Source organism: Ursus americanus, chromosome 19, assembly GCF_024610735.1.
Source record: "Ursus americanus isolate L20-20 chromosome 19, mUrsAme1.1.p, whole genome shotgun sequence".
Lineage (NCBI taxonomy): Eukaryota > Metazoa > Chordata > Mammalia > Carnivora > Ursidae > Ursus > Ursus americanus.
The window spans coordinates 12983518-13007289 of record NC_142145.1 but is presented as its reverse complement, the minus strand read 5'-3'; the positions used below and the strand labels follow the sequence as shown (position 1 = coordinate 13007289).

General features: G+C 46.6%; 1 protein-coding gene across 4 annotated transcripts in view; it reads right to left on the bottom strand.

Moving 5' to 3' along the window:
* BCL2 (BCL2 apoptosis regulator) overlaps nucleotides 1-23772 on the bottom strand; it is a 230546-nt gene that overhangs the window by 41244 nt on the left and 165530 nt on the right. For 2 of the 4 annotated variants that reach the window (XR_015727580.1, XR_015727581.1), the window contains exon 3: nucleotides 2595-2762. Coding sequence is in view for 2 of the 4 variants with exons in the window: in XM_087869758.1 (XP_087725884.1) it covers nucleotides 22648-22782 (135 nt within the window). In the remaining 2 variants the exon portion in view is untranslated. Of the gene's footprint in view, nucleotides 1-2594; nucleotides 2763-19736; nucleotides 22783-23772 lie in introns of those variants that run through there. The other 2 variants (XM_087869758.1, XM_045790231.2) reach the window with 1 other exon arrangement.

Here is a 23772-nt window from a genome sequence, read left to right as displayed (position 1 = left end):
TTCAGTGTTCTCTGGGAGAATGCCAACAGAGCTCTGCATTTCTCTGACGGTTACTGCAAGCATGAAGCACAGGTGAGTATTTTCTGCACACGGGGAGCTGCTGTATTGATACAATGTTGTTCTACTGAAAACAGGAACTATTATTGACCCATTTGGTTTTGCTTTTGGTGGTGGTTGTTCTTTACCATCTTGGTACGAAGGAACCGGTGTGGCTTGTCCGGACCCACTGGCCAAGTTGGCTCCAAGTCGGAAAGACGCAGTCTCTCCTCATGCCTTGCAATCACTTCCAACTCCCTGATGAGGAATGGGCTGCTTCATTTTTTTGTCAGTTCAAACCACATCCTGCCCATTTTCACCTTCCAGAAGACAGCTCGTGACACTGGTGGTTTTAAGATGCGGCAGGCTTCTTGGTGAAGAGATAGCAGACGCCTTTTCACAGAAGTGAAAATAATTCATCCAGTGGTTAACATGTCAGGTCTGGGCACGGAGTTGACCCCCCACCTGCAACTTGATCCGAATCCCTGGTTTGGAGAGTGAATTGCTATTCAGTCTTCTCTCGCTATCTTGACTCTGATAGCTTTCTGGATAAAACTAAGCACAAGGCAGGCAACAGAGAGGCTACCATGAGAGGGCCGCATGCTGTCCGGACAGGGCCTTGAATTGAGCTGAGGGCCAAGGCAAAGACGGCAATAGTTGGAAGGAACCTCGCTGAGCTTTTAATCACTTTACAGATGAGGGCATGTACTCATTCTACCACTGAGGAAACTGAGTCCAGGCTCAGTGCTTTGACCAAGGAGACAAAGCCTATTAGGGGCAGAGCTTGGATTGGTACCTGGGTCTTGGAGACCCTGGCTTGAGCTCATTCTAAACAGACCAGCTGTACCCATACCTACAACTTAAGGATTACTGGCATCACTGGAGTTGGTGAATTTGACCTGGTGAATGGGCTGGGTCCCGGGACACATCTCACAACTGGAAGCTGTTGGTGAAAGAGTGAGGACAGGGCCAGCACCAAACACCCTATGAAGCCCAGGGTCCAGCCACCAGGCAAGCAGGGACAGCAAATGAAATAAATGTTTTGAAAGACGGTGACACTTGAAGAAGCGAAAAAGGAGAAGGGTGGGGGGAGAAGCCATGGCATTATTATTCAAGTAATCATTATTAGAAAATCGTAACTCTTTGGAATCTTTAAACCGATGGAATCATCTTTCTTGTCAAGCGCACAATGGTAGACACCACGATCTTTCTGTTGTTCACGGGAACGAGGGAGAGTGACGGATGGGAGAGCCACAGCCTAAAGCTAGGCTGGAAGGAGCCAGACCTGGGCTGCCGGAGTCCAGGACTTGGGACGAGCCTGAGGGGCCAGTGATCCGAATGTGCACCCTGCGGCCCCACAGTGTCCAGTGGGTGCATGGGACTTGTCTCTGCGCCTCTTCTGGGAGGCCCTGGAAAGGCTAAGGAAGCCCTGACTGTGGGAAACAGCATTTTTCAAAGACATCTCCCCCAGAGACTTCTGACCTTGGACAATGTTTATGGCCAGGTTGAGGGCACCCCTTATCTTTCAAGGGTACAAGGTGGCTTGTAAATGGCTGACTTATTAACTTAGCTTCGGTTTTCAGTGGGAAGCCAAGGCCTGAACGACACTCTACTGCTGGGGTGGGCGCCAGGGGCGGCTCTGGGTGCCCTTCAGCTCCAGGCCGTGGGTCTCCAGTTCACAGCCTGTGCCGTGGCCTCCCCAGGGGCAGGGGAGCCCATCGCCTGGGTGCAGAAGGAGTGTGAGCTGGAAGGGGCCTTCTGAGCAAACAGCCAGCACCTGGAAGGGTCCATCCCCAACCCGTCCCAGCTCAGAGTGGGAGCTGAACACAGCCCCACAGTGGGGCGCCCTCCCCTGCAGCGGTTTAACCGACAGCCCAAACGAGAGGGCAGGGCTGGGCACAGCTTGCACCATCAAACTCTGTGCCAACTGAGGGAGGAGATGAGCCTTTTCCTACCCCTATGGTCAAAAACGAATTTCCTTTATGGCTCTCCTCTCCACCATCTCCTGTATATCCCCTATTTTTAGTTCTCAAGTTGGTTTTGTGTGTGTGTGTGTGTGTGTGTGTGTGTGTGTGTGTAGGATGGTGGACGATGTTCCTCTTATACATTCAAGCCTCATCTGGCCCCTGGCCTCTGGCTTCCTTTCCTGATTCAAGATGTGCTGGCGGCTCCTGGTCACCCGTGGCCAGCGTCGGGCACCCACAGGTCCACAGAACAAGGTCCTGGTGGGGAATGACCCCAGCCACGTGGCAAACAGCGAATTCAGGGCTGCGGCATGTTCGGTGCATTCATGAAGCCTCTGGCTCACTCGAGAAGGAATATTCTCCCTGACAGCTGTGTCCCCAGGCTTACACCCACCGACTCTCCAATAAGGTCCTCACCCGCCGTGAAGCTCCCCCCACAGAAAGGCGATCGGCCTTCCCCTCCGATGAACCCCACCTGCACACCCCCTCCCGGGCCACGGCTGTTCACTTCGTTCCTCTCCACCATGGGCATCCGAGTGGCAGCACGTGTACGACTTCGCGGAAGCAGCGAAGATAGAAAACGTGTGTTTTTACCTGAGGACAAGCTGACCCCGCCATTGCAGTCGTGGGCGCCATGGAAGCGTCCGGTGCCTCCGGCGCACGGAGGAGTTCTGTATCCCGGAGCAGGGGCAGGACCATCCAGGGCAGGTTCTTTTTAAATCCCAAGCTGGGAGAAGCCGAAGCTGGGAGCAGTGTCAGCACCTACGGCTCAAGAAAAAAAAAGAGTAAGAGGGGCACACGAACGCACGAACGAGGAGAAAGGGAAAACAGCCGACCACCCACGCTTTGCACAGGTGCTACCCGACTCTTGGGCTCGCTCTACCTGAGTCTGTGGCCCCTGGAGCAAAGCGACCCCAAGCCTCAGCCCGGGAGAGCCAGCAGCAAGCCAAACCGGCTGGCGGGGGGCGTGGGTGGCTCTCGGAGGCCCCCTCCTCCTCCAGGCCTGTGCCGCAGAGCGCGCCGGCATCGCCCCCTGCCGGCGTGGAGGGCAATGACCGGCTCGGAGGCCCGCCCCCGGGCTCCCTGCTCGTGCGTGGTCAGGCCTCCTCTGCTCTCGCAGACCTCAGCGGGAGGCTCGACGAAGCTCCAGGTCCTTAACGAAAGGGGCCTTGAGGATTCTGACGCACGGTCAAGGGTGTTGAGGTTCTCCGTGGAGTAAAGGCTGCCAGGACCTCACCAGGCTTTACAACTAGTCCCCACGTGCGCAGTGTATGCAGGTGTGAACGCATACTGCCCGCCCACTGCTCCCACGTCTCACCTGGGGAGCCAGGTGAGCTAACCGCTGTGCCTGCCTGGATCCGGCTCTCCCGCCGCGGGACTTTCTGTCTACGCCAATCACCTCTGATTCCTGTTCCAGCCGGAGCGCCCATCAGGGCACAGCCTTGCCCCTTGCCGCATGCTGCTATTGTACTGGTGCTGAGCTTCGGCAGGTGTGGGCCGGGCCCGGGGGGGGGGGGGGGGGACAGTCTCACCTCCCTGGCTCTGCTCTGCCTATGTAATCCCCAACCCCCCACAATCGATCACTCCGGCCATCTCTCCCCCTCCTGTGTGACCACCGGTTACTTCCCAGTAATTTGAAAGTGTCGTCTGTGACAGAGACAGTAAGCGCCAGCAGTTTAATGAGGGAAATTAAAGAGGGAATAAAGGTCAAGGGAGAGCGTTGATACAGACGATAGAGTTCACTGGTACCTAAGAAAGGATTCCTAGAAACTACTCTTCGCCCTGGGACGGTCAAGAACAAACTCTTCTTCATTGTTCTCAGTTCCCTTCATCATCATGGTGCCTTTTTCTGTTTAGCGTTGTTTCTGGCCCCTCTTTGGGCGTTATGCCTCCCGCGTCTCCACTTCCCGTCACTGCTCCCCATCTCACAGGGCAGGACAGGAGCCTTCTCACCTGTGCCCACCTGGGAAGCCACGGCTTCTTGTCACCACGCTGTGGGCAAGTAGATGAACATCTGCTGTGTAAAAAGATCCTCCTAGGGTATGGCAGGTGGGGGCAAAGAACCCCCTCATTTCACATTAGCTGGGCTGTAATGAAGAGGCGCTGACAGACAGATAAGGAAATCCCTACGTTTTTACGTTTAGTATTCCAGTTTCTGCTGTGCAGAGTTGTCTGCACCTGGGATGTGGGTTGGCAGGAGGATGGTGGCACAGATGGGAATGGGGACTTGGTGTGTGCACGCGTGCGTGCATGCGTGTGTATGTAGGGGTGTGCATGCATGTGTATGTGTGTGGGCGTGTAGGTACACACACGTGTGCATGGTGGTAGGTGCATGCATGTGTGAATATTTTAGGAAGAAGGAGAAGGGGGCAGTTAAAAATTGCTGGAGAGGGCTGGGAGTACATCATTCCAAAAGACCTTGGTTAGCGATCAGGAGGAGAGAGGAGGGAAGAAAGGACATGGTTCTGTTGCGCCAGAGTAGAACGCTGAGAACAAGAAGCCAGAAAACTTTCTGGTATTTGGCATATAAAAAAAATAGCAGGTTTGGGAGTTTTTTCCTTTTTCCCTATAATATGCCATCATGGTCAGTTTTCAAAAGTTACAGTAAAATGAAAATTAATAGGGCTTTCTAAGAACCAGGAGGAGTATATACCAGGTCCATCCTACCGTGAGTACGTGACCTGGTCAGCTCCCCATCCCTGTAGAGCCGGCGTCTGTGGGTCCACGCAGATGGTAGGAAGAGGCCCCTGCTCTCGAGAGTTTGCAGTCTTATTGGGGGACCAGGTGAATGTGTCTGGAAGCATTAGAGAACAACTCAGGCGGGGCAGGTGGGAGAAACCCAGGAGAGGGGATTCTGCATACGTGTCTTCAGGGCAGGATTCATGCAAGAGGTGAAAATGAGTTGAGGCCAGAGGGATGGATACGGTCCAGGTGATGGGGAAGGGAGGGAAGGTTTTCTAGAAGGGGTATGTATGTGTCTCTATGTGTGTGTGTATGTCTGTCAGAATAAACCCAAGACTAGAAGTAGGGTTAGCAGGGGATATATGGCTCAGAAGACTGGTTAACAATTTTGGGGCTTCCCATGTTCCAGGCCACACATTTGCATGTATGATCTTCTCCCTGCCCTGAGAATTTATTATTCTGTTCATTCTGCAGATGAGAACACTGATGTTCAGAGGCGTAGGCCACAGGGTTCAGAGGGGAAAGAAAGAATTCAAACTCACAAATATCTCCAAATCCTTGTTTCTTTGTGGGTTTTTTTGCTTTTGAAGTTTTGATTCTGATTTTTAATTTTTTAAAAATTTAATTCCAGTATAGTTTTTAAATTTTATTTTAATTCCAGTATAGTTAACATACAGAGTTATACTAGTTTCAGGGGTATAGTACAGTGATTCAACACTTCCATACACCACCTGGGGCTCATCATGGCAAGTGCACTTCTAAATTCCCATCACCTATTTCCCTCCTTGCCCCCAGCCACCAGCCCTCTGGTACCCCTCAGTTTGTTCTCTATAGTTAAGAGTCTGTTTCTTGGGTTCAAACTCTTGTTCTTAATCACACTTCTCATGGGACCTGCCTGACAGAGGTAATAGAGAAGAGTTGAGTGGGAACCTGTGGCTGGATGGGAGGGGGGTTGAGTGTCAGTGTTGAAGCTCTCAGCAGGGAGGCAGAAGATTCTAGTGTTACTGCAGGAAGCCATAGGGAGTCTTGGTTGGTCTTGACCACAGTGGGATGTGGAGAAAGGGGTTCTAAACAGAACAAATGAGCTGGTGAGGGTTTACTGGAAGATGCTAGAGAGTAGGGAGAACGCTTAGGAGCGAGCACTGTGGACCTGACTGAGGTGGAGGGGTGGTGAGAAGGAGGACAGGACCAGCAGAAGGGCATCTCAGTGAGAGACAGAACTCCTCGCAAGAGGCCTCGGGCAGTGGGGAGTACCTGGAGAGGTAACACCAGGAGCAGAAATGAAACTGTCAGGATGGGCAGCGTGGGTCCCACTCAAAGGAGAATCTGCCCCAGGTTGAATTTCTGGAGCAATGGGTTGAGCAAAATAAGGGTTCTTCTGGCGGAACTTCTCATAGCTTCTGATATGCCCAAGAGATGGATGCCAATGTGACTCTATAAGAGGGAAATGTAATATGTGGTATTTCTCCAACCTATTTGACAATGAGACCCCAATTCTACAAAGTGCCTCCTGGAGTTGGTGTTCCACAGCACACTCTTTGGGAAACGCTGTAGTGGCCGACCATGGGAATTGTGGGTAATACGCTAACTTGGAAATGTGGATGCAGAGCCGAGGCTCTTGTTTCATGGACCTACGAAGTTTACTTGTTTGTTTTGTGTTCCTAATCTTGCTTTGCCCTCTTCTAGAAGCCAGAATCTCTTCCTTTAAGTGTGCTGCTCGGGGGGAGCCTTGGGACAACGCGTTTGCTCCCCCTGTGTCTGGCCTGCGGGCAGATATGGGCTCCCCTGGACAATGGCCCTCCTCCAGCTTTCCCGAGGACGGGGATGACCTTGCCCTGCTCAGCCATTCCGTGCCGGGCCTGGGAAGCGCTCTCGCCAGCCCTCCACCACACGTGGGGAGAGCCTCGCTCTGTCAGAATAACATTCTGCCTCGGGGAAAGACAACCAACAGGGGCTTAGAACAGCCTGGGGGTTGTGGCCAGATCATAGTAAAAATAATACTGTGACTTATTGGCTATAGAAGAGAATTCAGAACAGGAAGGATCCTGGACTCCATTCAGGGGGTGTTGGTTACAAAGGAAGCAAAAGAACCACGTGAGAAGGTCTCCCCGGTGGGGCAGTTCGCAGCCCTCGGGGACTCGAGATGGTGAAATGGGGAGTATTTAGGGAGGAGGACCTGTCTGCTGGCATAGTTACCGGCTTGCACAGCGCCCCGAGGAGTGTCCCTATTGGGGATGGAAGGATCAACTCCAGGGACAATCAGCAGCTTGGGAGTCTAGAGACCAGAACTTCTAACCCCAGTCCAGCCACCGATGGGCTAGTTGACCCCAGGGCAAAACACTTTGTGTGGTTTCCTCATTTGGAAAGAAAAAAAGAGAGAGAGAGAGAGAGAGAGAGAGATAAAATCTGATCTACCTCTCAGAGGTTTGGGGTGGTTTCTGTTTTGCTTTTTGTGAAGAGCAACTAATAAAAATGATACCAAAACCCCTCTGAAAATAAATACAGGCTCTATGCGTTTCTAGCAATAATAGCAAGTATTCTCATTGGGATCGTGGCTCAATTTACCACGATAAAATCACTGGTAAATTTCTAAAAAGTTACTCCTTTGTGCTCATACCTTCTCCATAGCAAATGGTTTTCTGTTCGGGAAAGTTAAAGGACACTCCAAGTCATTCACGTGGGGGTTTATGTATTTCTCTCCCCAGCTGAATAGAACTCTCTCCAGGTTTCCAATTTGGTCATATTACAGAGATGGCTGAACTTCGGATTCTGAACTCTCCCCCTCACTGAGCGCAGATTTAGAAAAAATAATGAGATTAGCAGATAAGTAAACAAACATTTTAATTGAGACTCAAGGCTGCAGAAGTACTTGGGGCAGTCTGGAATTACATGTTTCCATATTCTTTGTTGCTCTGCATGAAACCAAAGCCCAGAAGGTTATATTAAACATAATCGCCTAGCTCCACGGGGCCTTGGAAGGTGTTTTTAATGTCACGATTTAAAGGCCAGTGATTGCACCAAACACAATGGCACGAATGAGTGTGTCACATGCTTTTGTTTATTTCAGGGAGTAAATGAGCTCTGGGGGAGGGTAGAAAAGTACCACATTTCAGATCCCCCACCCCCACCCCCAAAAAGGGGAAATACCTTGATGGACCTGACTGATCCCTTAGGAGAGGTGGATTTGAGCTCAACATGGAATGAGGTCTTAATGAAGGTTTTAGGTTGTGAGAACCTAGACTCTGGCCCTCAGGAGTGCTTCTAAGTAGAAAACTTCACTGCATTTATTTTGGGGGTGTGTATTTAATACATTTTTCATAGACTCCCATTTTAAAAGCTTTCTGATTGATTGGCGGCAGGGAGCCAGCTCAAGTTCGTACTTTCTCTCCAAAAACCCAAGACATCCAGGAAAGGCCAAAGGAATCCTAGAAGACGTTGTTCAGTTCTTTCTCCTCGGATGCCATGCCACTAGTGGCTTGTATCTGAAAGTGCTCACCCAGTCCCTCTCTCCTCTCTCCTTTGAATCTGAAGTGGTCTTGCTGATCATAAGGCAGGCATGTGCTTTACTGGGCCCTACAGTCTTCCCTTCCTCAGCCAGCCACAAGTGTCTGAGAGCATGCTTGTAGTGGAGAAGTGGGTCTCCATAGTCGGAGCAGGTTAACTGTAGACCCAAGGCCTAGAACATCAGCCTTGACTTCCCTTTCAATTTTCCTTATAGCAGCCCTGCCCAATACAGAGCCACTTTGCCACGTGGGACTACTTAAGTTTAAATTAAATAAAATGAAATTAAAGATTGAGTTCTTTGCCACACCAGCCACGTTTCAAAGGCTCACGGTGGCGACTATCAGGTGGCATACGTACAGAACATTTCCGTCATCATGGAAAGTTCCGTTGAATTGCACTGTCTCGGAGATTACCCAGCCAAGACCTTCACTTTCGTTGAATTTTAAGAAAATAAGACCCATAAAGGTAAATGACTTTTCCAAGAATCTCCAGGGATTTATGAAAACATATTTCTTGGCTGTTTGGAATCCTGCGGGATGTCGTTTATCTTAAACTTTATTTTTGAAAGACAGTTTCTATGTTGAATGCATATTTGATTTTTGCAAGTGAAATAATCTAACATAACAATGGTCTTGAAGTTTAAAAACACGGATTCTTTTGGGAGATGCTCGACATGGTGCAGCCAACTATGTTTATGTTATTTTCCAATTTCTAATGACCTGTGAATTTCAAAAGAAAGAGGAAAGAGGAAAACTGGAATAGTTTTTGAAGAAACATGGCTATATTTTTTCCTTACCCTGGATTGTGCTTGTAATAATTGTTATGCTCCTAAAGACCCTTGGGAAACTGGAATCTATCACATGAGAAGGCCACCGGGTGAGCTGAGCCCTGGAGTCACAGGACATAGCATTATAGCATCATCGGTCGGACTCAGGCTGGGAGGACAGTGGTACAAGCTTACCGCACATGTCTCCACGAAAACACTTAGCCACTGAGAGCCAAGACAGACAATAAATGTCTCCCTCACTCAACCGCGTCCAGGATTTATGCAGTGCCGCGTGCAAGATCTCACTGGGGGCCAGAATTCACCGTGGGTGGGAGGGCTGAGGCCTTGTTCAGCTGCAGAAAACAAATACAAAGAGCCATAGAGCATTAAAGATGGGGAATTCAGGACTCAGAGACTCTTGAAAAAGTTCCCCCGAAGGAGAGGACCAGAAATGTCCTGTGAGAGCCACCTTTCTCACTAGGCTTCCCTGTATACAATTGGCCCAACTGGAGATCAAAGGGAATTCTGGGCACTAGTTTTAAGTTGAAATTGATCTGCAATTATTCTAACAGTCAAACGAACCATGGTATAAAGAGAAGATAAAACAATCTGGGCTCACCATGGTCTTTATTCATTTCCTCTTTATAACGAATACCTCTCCTTTCATTCTTCCAAGCCCTTGTCCATCCGTATGCAATAAAAAAAAAACAAAAAACAAAGGAAAGCAGCAGAGCAGCCCCTCTTGGCACAGAGGCATGAAGAGCCACACAGGGCATGGAGTAACCATCCAATACGACAGGTCCGGCCGGAGCCCAGAAGGTCTGAGACTGAGCACACGCAGAAGCGGTATTCTGCTATCATTTGTAATTCCGCCCTGTTTGGCTGAGCAAGGGCTTCCTGAGTTTTATTATAGTCAACAGGGAGGGTTAAGGTGAGGCAGAAGGTCAGGCCTTCGTGGCAGTGCCAAGAGTATCTTCCTCCTCCCAAGTGAGTCCCCCTCCTGGCTGGACTCAACCTGGGGATGGGCCGTGCTGGTTCCCAGAACAGGTCCGCTGGTCCACAGCACCCTGACTAGCCAATGATTGGCTAAACCAGATATTCTTCCTGCCCCCTGACCTGTTCTCAAGAGGAAATGGAGAGAGGAAGGCATTACCCCTGTGTGATCCCCGTGTGCTCAGCTGACTGAACAAGGGAAGAACTTTAAGGGGGTCAGAGTGGAAGTGAGGTGGTGCACGGAGGAGGCACAGGAGGCAAGAGGAACCGAAAGCAGAGCCAACTGCTGGGCTGTGACTGTGGAAACAGAGGCTGAGCTTTAAAAAGGGGCCTCTCAGGCCGCTAGACCTTGGCCCCACAGACAGTGGTCTTCCTGGACGCTGGAGCTTCTGGACCAAGAGGTGTGGGTGGCCAGAAAGCTGACTGTGCTGGCTGATGGCAATGGGGCTGACAAGCCTGGGCACATGCAGGGGGGAAGGTCATGGTTTGCACATGTGACAATGTGCTGAGTTTGGCCCCCAGGGCATTGCCGGTGAACTCAGAAAGGGAAGTCTGGTGTAGGTGGAAAACTCAAACCTCAGCTCTGCTACCCTGAGCTATGAGGCTTTGTGAAGATCGACTAAGCTCTCTGAGCCTCAGTTTATCTACCGTGGCAAGCTGAATAATGGCCCCCCAAAGATGTGCCCGTCCTAATCACCGGAACCTGTGACTCCCTCACCTTACACAGTACAGTGGACTTTGCAGATGTCATTTGGTTAATGCTCTTGAGATGGAGACACTCTCCTGGATGTCCGGGTGGGCTCGGTGCCACGTAGGGTTCTATGAGAGGGACACAGGAGCACCAGAGCAAGAGTGAGAGGTGCTGACGGAAGCAGAGGTTGGAGTATGGGAGGCGCCATGAGCCCAGGGACGCGGGCGCCTCTAGAAACTGGGAAAGGCAAGGAAACAGAGTCTCCTCAGAGACTCCAGAAGGAGCACGGCTCTGACGACACCTTGATTTTGGCCAGTGGGACCTATAAAATTCAACACTAATAGTACCCACCTCTTAGGACGGCTGAGACGGATAAACAAGGCAGCGTATCTAAAGCACTTAACAAAAAGTATCAGCCCAGTAAACACTGGGTGGCTTTTTCATGAGTTTTTTAAAATTGTATTATCGCAGCAGGATTGGATCCCAATTCTATCTTATTTTTTAAAAGATTTTATTTATTTATTTGAGAGAGAGAGAGACTGAGAGAGATAGTGAGAAAGAGCGATGGACGGCCCAAGCGGGGAGCAGTGACAGAGGGAGAAGGAGAAGCAGACTCCCCACTAAGCAGGAAGCCTGAGGTGGGACTCGATCCCAGGACCCTGGGATCATGACCTGAGCCAAAGGCAGACGCTTGACTGAGCCACCCAGGCGTCTGCCAAGTCTATCTTAAATCCCATCCACTACGCTGTCCTAAAGACAACTTTGGGCAGTTGGAAGTAGGTATAGTTCTTCCAAAGAAACTATGGCAAAGCATTTTAGAAGTGCTGAACCCAAGGAGATTCTTCTAAGTCCTTTACATCAGAAAGCTCTGGAACCCCAGGGTCCCCTCTGTGTAAGCTGTCACACAGACATCTGGCCGAAGTTCTGCATTCCAGCCCCGCACAGCCATGTCCTCGGTGGTGTGGGCAGGACCACAAGTGCACTGGAGGCACTCTTTTGGTGAGGTGGCAGGGGAGACTGGAAAATGTCACCAAGCCGTGTGGCTATGAAGTGGGTGAGGACTCAGAGGATGTCATTAACGAATGGCTGGGCTGCTGCCAGGGTTTTGGATGACTCCGGTGACCTCATTTGATCATTTGCTGATCATTCGTGTTGATCCCCTCGTAGATTTCTGCCATCTTCCTTGGCTTGGTTTTGCATCAAGAGACTGAATATCTAATTGGACAATGGCCAGACCACATATAAACATTGAACTTTGACCCCCAATCTACAGCAACCAGCCCAGGAAACCAGCCTATAGAGTAACCAGGCCAGGAAGTTGGCCTGTTCTGTATAAATCGCAGCGTAGGAAGTCAGACTTCTGTCTCTAGTAACAATCCAGGAAACAATAACCTCCGAAACAATTGGCCCCAGATGGCCAGGACCTGATTAATAACTGTCAGCTTCCCGGATATTTGTCCCCACCTCCAACTTAGGACTGGCCAGAGAAAGCCAAATGTGCTCCCTAAGTGATCACATAGGATGCTCACTTCCAGTTGGCCCTCCTATGGCTTCCCCGCGCCAACAGCCTCCAGTAGGGGCATACCCAAAGCCTTCCTTTTTTTCACTGTAAAGATTTCCCTCTGCTTGCCTTTGAGTCTCTGCCAAATGCAAGTGATGGTGGCTGACTTCCTTGCTATATATAGTGGGCTCTGAATAAATAGCTTTTGCTTGTTCTCATTTGGTTGGTCTTTGTTTATCTCCACATGTCATATGACTGGCAAGTATGGATTTTGGGGTGAATACATGCTCTATGCTCCTGGACAAGGGCAAACTGATCACATGTGGTTGGCTCAGCATGACAACTGTGGCCTCATGAAGCCCAAGACCCCTCTCGGTTTCTGTCTTTGTGGACTATGCATGGCTTCGCCAGGAGTAGCAGGTGGGTGTGATGAAATAGTTCTGTCTGAACTTGAATTAGTTACGGTACCATTGGGTGGAACATAAAAGAAGTAATTAGTGAAGGCAAATGGGAAAAGTCCCAAATTGGAATTTCATTTTTAAGTAACACTTGGGAAAGAACAATTTAGGAATGAAGACAACATATTTCCCTAGTCCCCTGCACACAGCTCATTTTAAAGAAAACAATGAGAAGGTAGGTTTTAAGTGGTGTCATAGGGAACGTTAGAAGCTAATGTTACTAATCTAAAAGCTATCAGGGCAAGGAAATATCCAGGTGGTTATGGGATAGAGATGTTGCGGGAACTCTCTATAGACATCTCAAATTGTTGGTCTTTGAAAATAAGGTCCATGTGCAATGTTCTCTGCAGTGTCATTGTCAAGATTGTTACTAAGTTTATAGCTAGGCGTTATCGAGATGGATTCTCATGATTATGTAACTGGCTCCAAGGACCACAGTTGATTATTATCCTGGGGGTCATTTATCATCCTGTGTGTGTGTGTGTGTGTGTGTGTGTGTGTGTGTAAATAAAAATGGAAATTCAAGGTTTGGTAATGATTAAGAAAATTGTTGACATTGTGGTTAATTGCAGGAATTTGCTTCTTTGATTCAGTTTCTTAATTTTTTTTTCAGTTTCTTAATGTAAATGGCTACTCCATCCTTGTAGATATTGTGTGTTTACCATTTTCTGTGGCTACACAGCTTTTAATGGTTTGGCATAATAAACAGTTATTTTCCATTTCACATGCCATCACTACCCTTCACGTCCACCATTTTGATCTCCCTCCCTCACTGTCTCAGGAGGCTGGTAGGACACAGTAGAACAAAGGATACACCCCATTGAGTGGGGGAGAAACTTAAGACTCGAAGAGGCAGAATGCTTTACCCAAGCTTATGCTTTTAGCAAGCCAGAATTCAGGCCCAGACACCAAGCATTCAAAGCCTGCCGATAGGGCTCGCAATACTTTCATTGAACATGGTGCAATCTAGTTTCCCCTTTCAACTGACAGCAAATGTTTCAAAACCAAGAACGCTTTTACGTAAGTCTGGATTTCAGACACTGCATATAAAAAAAGAGTCAAAATGACCTCAGTAGTTTTTTGTATGGATTAGAGGTTGGCCTGATATATTGTGTTAAATAGAATAGATTGTTAAGATTAATTTCATGTATTATTTTAATTTTTAATGTCACTACTAGAAAATGAAAAATCGCATCTGTGGCTTGCATTTGATTCCTACTGAACAGCACTGGTCCAGAAGTTTTCCCTTTGGATAAGACAGTCACTCGGTAGGTGAGGGTAAGTGGGGCCAGGAGTCCAGCTGTGAGTAAAAAAGGACAGAGACTCTTGCAGCAAAGGTCCAGAGGACAGCTGGTCCATCGTGCCCTAGGGAACAGGGCCCTTCTTATGCAAGACATTAAAGAAGCAGCAAGAGTTCCATGTGACAATTTCAAAGGAAACATTTTCATTTCTGCAACCTAGTTCTTTCCTAAACTCCGCCCAAGGCAAAATGGATTATTGCTTCCTGGAAATGGAACCAGGGGACTTGAAAGTGTTTCATATTAAAAACAGAAAAGCCCAAGAAGAAGAAAAATAATTACATTTCTAAAAGCTTTTAGAACAAATGCTTGCTTGTGAGAAATAATTTTCCTATAAATATTTTATTCCTCCTTTTCTTTCTTTTGCTCCCCAGCTGAGGAGTTCCACATGGATATAGGAGGTGATGGGCCCCTTGGGAGGGTAGATCAAAGCCAGTCTGGGTCTACTTTCCACTGAGTTTGACGTAGTCTTTGCCCGCCTGCCTGAGATGAAATGGGTCCAAAACTTGGAAAAACACAGAAAGAATGCAGAGAAAAATCCATAGCTACATAAGTATGGAAGCCAGTTGTTTCAGAGAAAGATCCAAGGCTCAGCTAGAAAGAGGGAAATACTCATTATCTGTGGGAACCTGCCCCTAACAACCCATTTTGAAAGACAACACGTAGTCATGTAAATAGCAAGTTACTCCTGACTGATGCCAAAGATGCGTCTAGAAAACAATGAGCCTATTAAACGGGATTTGATAAATATTATTAAAAAGGAAAAAAAAACCCAAATAGACAAAACACGAGAGTGAGATTCCCTGAGGCTAAAGACTGGATCTTAATCATTTCTAAAGCCTAGAGCCCAGCCCTGCACCTGTGCTTGGAGTGGAGCGCCACAAATATTTGTTGGATGCCTGGATCCATTAATCAACCCGTCCAAAGAGCACTGAGTGGGAATGATGTGCCAAGGTGCTTAGCATGGAAAACTGGGAAATGATAATACCACTGAGAGCAAAGGAGAAGCTGTGGAAAGACCTAGTCTTGGGACTAGATTATACGTTAGATCTGGCTGATGTGTTGAGGTGATGGTAAATATCCAGTTGCCCATAGATAGCAGGTAGCTGAAAAGAGAGATTGAAGGTTATCTCTGATGATCAGCAGCATCTAGTCAGCTCCTAGCTAAGGAACCATGATCATATTTGGTGTAATCTTACAAAGAGATGTCACGATACATGGAGCGTGTCCATGCGGGGACATGGATATACTTTGCTGACTTTGCATTCAGGGGTCTGAGCTGCAGCAAGGGTAGACTTCTGTGTTACTGCTGCTGGGAGACAATCACCATGGGTTTCTCATGCTTCTGCCCTTGGTGCAAACAAGGCACTGACCCCTCTTCCTTCCAGACTTCCCGAAGCTGGCTGTATAGCAAAGACAGACACCGTGCCTTCTTCCGGAGCAAAGGGCAGACGTGCTTACTGCTCATTGTAAATGATTCGAGTTGCCTAAATTCCTAAACTCAGAGTTCCTTTCCTGTATCACAATTCGCTATGTGTGCAGATGTCTTCTGGTCCTTTTCACAGAGTCTTGTGAGAATGGGTGCTTGGGGACCAGGCTGAAAAATGCTGATATTTTGTCTACTGCAAGGGCTGTGAGTAATAATCTGTCCTTTGTCTCTGACTCGGGAATCTCCTGTTTTCAACCAGCATCCATTAAGTGGTGGCAGGCCGACTTGTTAGCTTTCAAGTAGGGAAAAAAAATCTCAGGCTCTTTTTTGACACGCCCTCTCAGAGATTCGCACTCTGGGTCCAGGGACCAACTAAAGGAGACGCTGAAAGGAGGCTGTAATTAAAGGCAAATCAGAGAGTTCTTCTCTAGGGGGTAAGAAAAGAGAGAGGAACAGAACACGGCCTGACTGCTTTGGGGCATGCCTCTCATTATGGATGTGGGCTCCGCGCTTTCCGCAGCATAAATTACGGATGGCAGAAGAGCATGCAACCAAGAACACACGGAGAATTAAGCAGGGTCAGGTGGGCAATGTGGCTGCAAAACAAACTCCACCCAAGTAAAGGAATTTTAACATAAATTTGCAACGAAAAGAACATATTTAAACTTGATTAGCCTCTCATACTTTTTTAGACAAAAGTAAGCCAGTGCATTTAAATGAGTTTTTGTGACCTTAAGGCTTTATTGTTATTATTTTTTGTTCCTGGAATGAATACTGGTTGCGATTATTATTATCCATTAACCTACTTTCTTGGTGCTGACAGAAAGATTTACTTCCATACAAAAGTCCCGGCTGGGCCCTGGAGGGAGGGAGTGCATCTTCCGCTCCTCTTCCCACCCTTTTCCTCTAGGGAGCGCTCAGTAGAGCCCAGAGAACTTGCCGAGAGGTGTCTTCTGACAAGTTGCTGGTGTGCCACTAGAAGAAGTTTTTTAAAGACAAGTTCCGCCCTCGTACATGTTTACGTTGACATTTAATTTTTAAAATTTAAATGTAAACAGTTGCAAAGGATTTAATTTCCAATGTGTTGTTAATAGTATGAGAAAGAAAAGTGTCTCAAAATGGCCTATGGTAGAACATTTTTGTATGAAGCAATTTACAGCCCCATCCGTGAAGTCATTATGATTCCGGATAAAATGCTTGAGTAATTTCTGGATAGACTTTAATGGGATTAAGGAATCCTGAGAAGTTAGGGTTCCCCACTCAGCTATCTTAAGACATGTCAATCAGAGTTTGGTCATTTTTTGGTGATGGCACATTTCTTGCTTTAGATAAAGGTCTCTTCCGAGAGAGAATCCCTGATTTGAAGCCAATTTTTTAAAAAAGATTTTATTTATTTGAGAGAGAGAGAGAGTATGCAATCACACACAGGCAGAGGGAGGGGCAGAGGGAGAAGGAGAAGCAGACTCCCCACTGAGCAGGGAGCCTGATGTGGGGCTCGATCCCAGGACCCTGAGACTATGACCTGAGCCAAAGGCAGACGCCCAACTGACTGAGCCACCCAGGTGCCCTCGAAAGCCAAGTTGAAATAGAATTTTGACGACAGGCTTGTCTGAAAAGTTATTTTAACAGTTGACATTTAAAAATAAATTTATTTTATAGACCTGGAATCTAAATACCATAATGACTTAAAACTCAGCATCATCTACATGAAAAAATACAGGGACGAGTTATTTTTTTGACACCTGGAAATTTTACATCGTTCCTTTTCTTTCCAAAATTCATATTTCTACCCTCCATTTTATCCTAATGTGATATTTGTGGGTTTTTTTGTTTTGTTTTGTTTTTGAGAGAGAGAGAGAGAGGAGGGGCAGAAGGAGAGGGAAAGAGTATCTTCAGCAGGCTCCACTCCCAGCACAAAGCTGAAATCAAGAGTCAGATGCTTAACCAACTAAGCCACCCAGGTGCTCCCCCAATGTGGTATTTCTTAAAACTAAAAGTTTAAAATTAATTAACTGCTCATAATTTTCTACCACCAAAGTAAGTCTATGAATTTTTGTGATATAGGCTTTACTTTTTGTTCCTGGGTTGAGTAATTATCACAATTATTATTATTATTACCCAATTTTTTAAAAAAGATTTTATTTATTTGAGAGAGAGAGAGAGACAGAGGGAAAGCATAGTGGGAGAGTGAGAGGGAGAAGCCCTCCCCCCCCCACTGAGCAGGGAGCCCGATGCGGGACTCGATCCCAGGACCTGAGATCCTGACCCAAGCTGAAGGCAGATGCTTAACTGACTGAGCCACCCAGGTGCCCTTATTACCCAATTGTTAAAGACGTGCAAATACGCTATAAATTTTGATAATTATTAAATATAAAAAATTGATTTTAATGGAAATGTACCTCTTACTGAGATGAATGGGGCTGGATTATTCCCTTCCACTTTCCCCCTGCCAAGATAAATAGAAATTACCTATTACCAGAAAAAGCTAGAGTCACCATTGAGTCTAGTCTTGCTTTTTGTTCTTATGGATGTAAGCTCTGAGCAGTGTTGTTCACCTAACAACATTTGGTATACTGAACAACCTTGTCATCAATAGGATACTGGCTTTATTTTTCAGGGGTTGTCCTTATGAATTGGTACAATACCATTCATACTCCATTGTTTTTCTTCATGCCCAGTGAGATGCATATTTCACAGCTGTCCAAAGTCTGTCCTATGAGCACAGTCGTGAACAGAGTAATTATTTGGGTAAGGATAAGGGACTTGAATCACCACTTACCTAATTCAGTTTCACACTTTTTTTCCCCTTATATTCTGCATAATAAATATTTAGAAACAGATGTCCCTACCAACCAGAAGTTTTCATTAAGTCTCCTGTTGCTTAAAACTGCAGATTTGTTGTGTAAATAGCCATTAGAGGTATCCAGGCTTGAAATATATACCACCGATAGTAAACGTTTAAAAGAGAGCTGGGGGGCGCCTGGGTGGCTCAGTTGATTAAGCATCTGACTCTTGATTTTGGCTCAGGTCCTGATCTCAGGGTCGTGAGACTGAGCCCTGCATCAGGCTCTGTGTCGGGCGTGGAGCCTGCTTAAGATTCTTTCTCTCTTTCTCTCCCTCTCTCTAAAATAAAATAAAATAAAATAAAATAAAATAAAATAAAATAAAATAAAATAAAATAAAATAAAGATGGCTTTAAAAAAAGAGAGAGCTGGACTTCGACACTCTAATGTCTCTAGAATCTACACATACTGCAGAACTTAAAAATATTTCTCGTTTATTGCGGAAGGTCCTTCACAGAGGCATCACACAGCCTCTCGTAAAGATCCCATTTGCTTTCATTTCATACCTCACAGTCCTGGCTTTTCTGAAAACCTCCTCATCCAGTCTTGGGAATGTTTTGCTCCTCTGAAAATTCTTCCTCCCTCCCATCTCCGCAACAAATGTCCTTTGTCCCATAATAATTAAAAAAAAAAAAATCCCTGAAAGATCCAAATTGACTGACAATAAAGATCTGATTGGAACCTTCATAAGCCTGACAATGCAGAATTGTATTTCTTAAAAAGTGTGTAACCACATTTGTCTGGGCTGCAAAAGACACCACAGAATAAGATCAGAATAGAATTTCAACTGACTCCCTAATTTCCTTAGAATGGCTTATATTTCAAGCCCTTCCTGTTTTTTTCTGATAGAGTAGGTGTACATTACTAACTATAAGTGATAAGAAAGCATAAAAACAGCTCCTGCCCTAAAAGTACAATTGAAATTAGCAATGAAGTTCACATTCATAAATTAGTCATTTTAGCCTAAGTTGAATTGTAGAGCAGACTACTTATTTACCTTTAATCCTGATTATTATAACTCCTCTTGATTTATAATCACTTCCTAATTTCCCATATTGGGCCAGGCCTGGGTCCTTGGATGAGACAATAAACAGTTACTAATGAAACACAAGTCACATCTCAATGGAAGATCATATCTGAATACGCAGAGGTGAGTAGGGTGGGGCAGAGGGTGTTGGGGGTGTCTTTTTTGCTTGAACTATAGGCAAGGTGCTTCCTTAATTTGAAATGTGACTTTACTTCAAATCTTCAACTTACAAGAATTTTCAGCCACGGCAAACTCTGAGACGAACGGTGTGCTGGGCGGCATGTCATTTGTCATTCGGCCTGCCGTGAGAGCTTGGGAGGACCGAGGTGGCTCCTGGTGCTTTACTCTGTGTGGTTCTTTTTAGAGCCCTTGACCCCAATTTGGAAAATGTATGTGTTCTATTTAACCCTGACCTTGGCCCATATATCCACCATGTTGAGAGTAATGCAGGTGTGAATCTCTTCTCAACACAAAATTGGTAGGAATGGTTCTCTGCTGTCTGACCGCAAAGTAATTGACACATTGAAAGAAAGGAGGAAAAAAGGACTAGCTGAGGCTTTTATATATGTTCATTGCTTCTAACATGTTTTTTAGAACAAGAAAAATGCAACATCAACTACTCTTAGAGCGAGTGGAGTCACAATACTGTACAGTTTTGGGGGGGTCAGGTAGCCAAGCACATTTACCATGAAAACCAGACAACAATACCCCACAGCAAAAGAAAACCAGCCAGAAGTCAGGCCCCATGACCTCTTTTTATATATATACATTTTTAGAATACTCTGCTTTTGAACAATACAAACAATGACAACAACAACAAAAGACAAACAGGCTTTATATTAAAAATGTCTGTGTTCTTCATTGTTACTTCTAAAGCAGCTTGGAGGATTTTGCCACTTGGAGAGTACTGCAAATTGACTCCACTAAATGATCTTGGTAGGATAGCAGCACAGGATTTGATATTCTATACTCATCGCTTTTGACAATGTAAACCTTTCATAAAATAGTATTTTGCTTAAAAATTAGAATCATTCAAAGGTCTGATCATTCGGTTCCCTGAGGCCTGCCAGGGAGGTCTGGCTTCATACCACGGGGTTTCCTGCTTTCTCAGGGTGGGGCACAGGCGCCACTGCATTTCAAGAAGAATCTGAAGGACGGCCACGAAAAGGGCCCTGTGGAAGAAGGGCAGGAGTGCTCTAGACGGGTCTCGGTCAAAACAGACCACATAAAGCAACCCTCTGAAGGTCAAACCCTCATGGTCAGAATTTAATCCCCTGGTCATTTCCCGTCTGGATTTTCAACTGAATGAATCTCATGGGTTTAACCAAACATGTATGTCATCCTAAATAATGTGTTAGATTCTGATTTGCCCAGGGACTAGTAAACCTTCAAGGAACCGGTCAAAGGGACAACAGATACGTCCTTCACAATAAACAATTCCGTTGTAGCGCAAATGCACGTAACTTGGTTGAAGCAAGGCTCCACAGTGGCCAGCATACTCCAGGGTTTTCAGGTAGCTGAGACCCGGGGCTTCTCTCACCTTCTCAGAAATGCTTTTAAAGAACTGAGACAAAAATCCCAAATAGAAAAATGATAATTTTTGCTAACGAAAAGTGTAGAGGCCATAACTAAATACAGTTTTTTAAAAAATGCTGAGATGCACGTATCTTTTTTTTAAAGCAGCTTTCAAAATATCAACCACAGCATTAAACATTGAACGTAGTAATTCCAAAGTTAATACAGATAAATGGTATATAATGCGATAATGCCACAGTTATTCCATGAATGTCTCAAAGCTGATTCTAAACTTGAAAAAAATATTTTCTAGTTTATTCGCTGGAGATTTCACTTCTTTACTACTTCTCTAGAGTTTCCACCGCTTTTTTTTTTTTTTTCTTTTCTAATGCCCCAGGATGTACAGATAATTCCCACATTCCACACCTGGAACTTTCCCCCCGCCCCTCTGTCATGTTTTCCAAAAACAAAACAAAACAAAACTACAATGGCAAGGTAATGTTTTACATTGTAATTCCAGAGACATAGGTCAATTAATCCATGACACCTCATTTCAACGCTTCCTTTCGGATTTACGACTTTCCCCAAAGTCATTTAAAGCCTCGCTTTCAATTGCGCAGACAGGCGGGCGGCTGCGCAGCCAGCGCGCATGTGCCACGGCCACACCGTGCACGGGTTGCACGTGTCTCCTTCCCTCCGTTTCCTCCCGGCGAAGGCGACACCACCTCCCTCTGCAGGGGAAGGCGCAGTGCCTCTGTTTCCTTCCCTCCACAGTGATAAACGTCTTAAGAGCCTTGGCTTCCAGGTTCCACACTCCATGAGGGAAGGGGCCCGACTAGAGGGCCCAGGGTAACAGGCCCAGGACTGTTCTTTCTTGACAGTGGGATTCTGAGCTCTGTCAGCTTCCAGACATTCGGAGACCACACTGCTCTGTTCAAAACCCTACGAGCAGGCCAGCGAGTGCCCAGGCTCAGTTCCAGGACGAGGCCTCCGAGCTGGGGCAAGGCAGGACTTCAGACTGTGGTCTCTTAGGGAAACGCAGGCACTTGTGGCGGCCTGATGCTTCTGGATAAGTCACCAAAATGTTCACTTCCTCGCATTCTGGAGGATTCTGTTTCGTACACAGACAGAGCCAGTATCTGGGGGAGAGTGTATCCAAAATGTATGAGTATACACATCAGGGCTTTAAGGTACTGGATGCTATTGGATAAATTGCTAGAATGCTTCTCGGCACAATTGGTAGCTTAAAAAAATACTTTCCTATGGTTTAACGGCATTTTCCCCATCACTGTCCTTCGGTGTGGGAATCCTGGTGGACACCAAGTCCATCTGAAGTTCCCCAGTTTTTTTCCTTCCAACCGGGTATGTACCATGCGAGCCAAATGCTAAGTGTGTCTTCTTCAGGCCAGGGAAGAATGGACTTCCCACCGAGCACCTTCCCTCTCTTCATATCGCAGCCCCCAGGGCAGAAAAATGCAAGGAAAATGAACACCTTCTTCCTAACCTCCAGCAGCCAGACACCCGGCTTCTGGAACAGTCAAGTCCTTTGTCAGTCAGTTTGTTTGCTCTTCAGATGGTGAGTCAGTCCAGCCAGCAACATGGAAAACAAATCCGTGTTTATAGGCACAGGAGATCCAGGTGGCGCTGCACAGGTGGGGCTCGGCAGTTAGTGGCAGGGTTTCCAAAGACAGGAGGTTCAATGGGACTGTCTTAAATAAATAAATCTTTTTTTTTTTCTTGATAATGTAAAAAATAAATGGTATTTCCCTTTGGCAGTAAATAGCTGATTCGACACTGAGCCTGAAAGCTGTTTTTGTTTTGTTTTAGGTTTTGTTTTTAAGAGACCACAGCTTTGTTTCATGGTACATTGCTGGCAATGCATATATTTCTACTGCTTTAGTGAACCTTTTGCATATTTGTGTGTGGCAGGCCTACTGACTTCACTTGTGGCCCAGGTAGGCACCCAGGGTGATGCAAGCTCCCACCAGGGCCAGACTGAGCAGGGCCTTCAGAGACAGCCAGGAGAAGTCAAACAGAGGCTGCATGCTGGGGCCGTACAACTCCACAAAGGCATCCTGCGGGGGGGAGAGAGGGGGAGAAAAAGAAAGAATTAGAGAGAGCACAGGATGCCAGCCTACAGGGAGGGAAGCATCCAGCCCGGAGACCTGGGCGCCTTCCACAGGGCATGGGGAAAAGTAAAACGCTCTTCTGGGGCAGTGATTCGGACCCACTTTTTAAACTCTCATTCAAGAAGTATTCCTCGAGATCCTATTGATGGGCTGGGTACCGCAGAGACACAGCAGTGAGTGAAGTAGACTAAAAGTTCCTACTTCACCAAGTTTTTATCTCGTTGCAGGCCATAAATGGTAAACCAAATAAATATATCATAGAGTGTGCCAGAGAGTGCTAAGTGCTAAGGAGAAAAATAAAACAGCAAAGGCAGTTAGAAAATACTGGAGGCTAGGCTTTGTAATTTTAGCTAGCATGGCCATTCTTAAAAATAATAAGAAACAGTAGGTACAAGTATGTTCCTTTATGGAACGCTTGCTATATGCCGGGCGCTTGTAATAAATGCCTCAAATGCGTTATTTTATTTATTCTTCATACCAATATTGTGGAGTCATTTTATTTGCTTCTGTTCTATAGAGAAAAAAAAACTGGGGAGAAAGACAGAGGCTAAGGGATTTGTCTAATCAATAGCAGCGTCAGGATTCGAACCCAGATCCAAACCAGTGCTCTTCAGTCACTAATGCCCTTCCACGGCTCACGGCAGCTCTGTGAGAGTGCTTGGTTTGTCCAGGATGCTGGTGCGGCTCACACAAGCCGGGTGGCCTCCCCTGGTGGCATGCCTAGCCTCTGAAGTCAACAACAGGGTTCTCCCTGGGTAAAAACGTTGTCTCAGGGTTTCTTCCGGGAGTGGCCAGGCTGGATGACCACAACCCTGCATTTAACTCAAGTTGTGAACTTCACAAAGCATGTGGTCACTTATGGTTAGTTACGTGTCACTGGACACACAGGGACCCAAGGAAGGAAGACGGCTCCTCTCATCCTTTCCTATTGCTGCC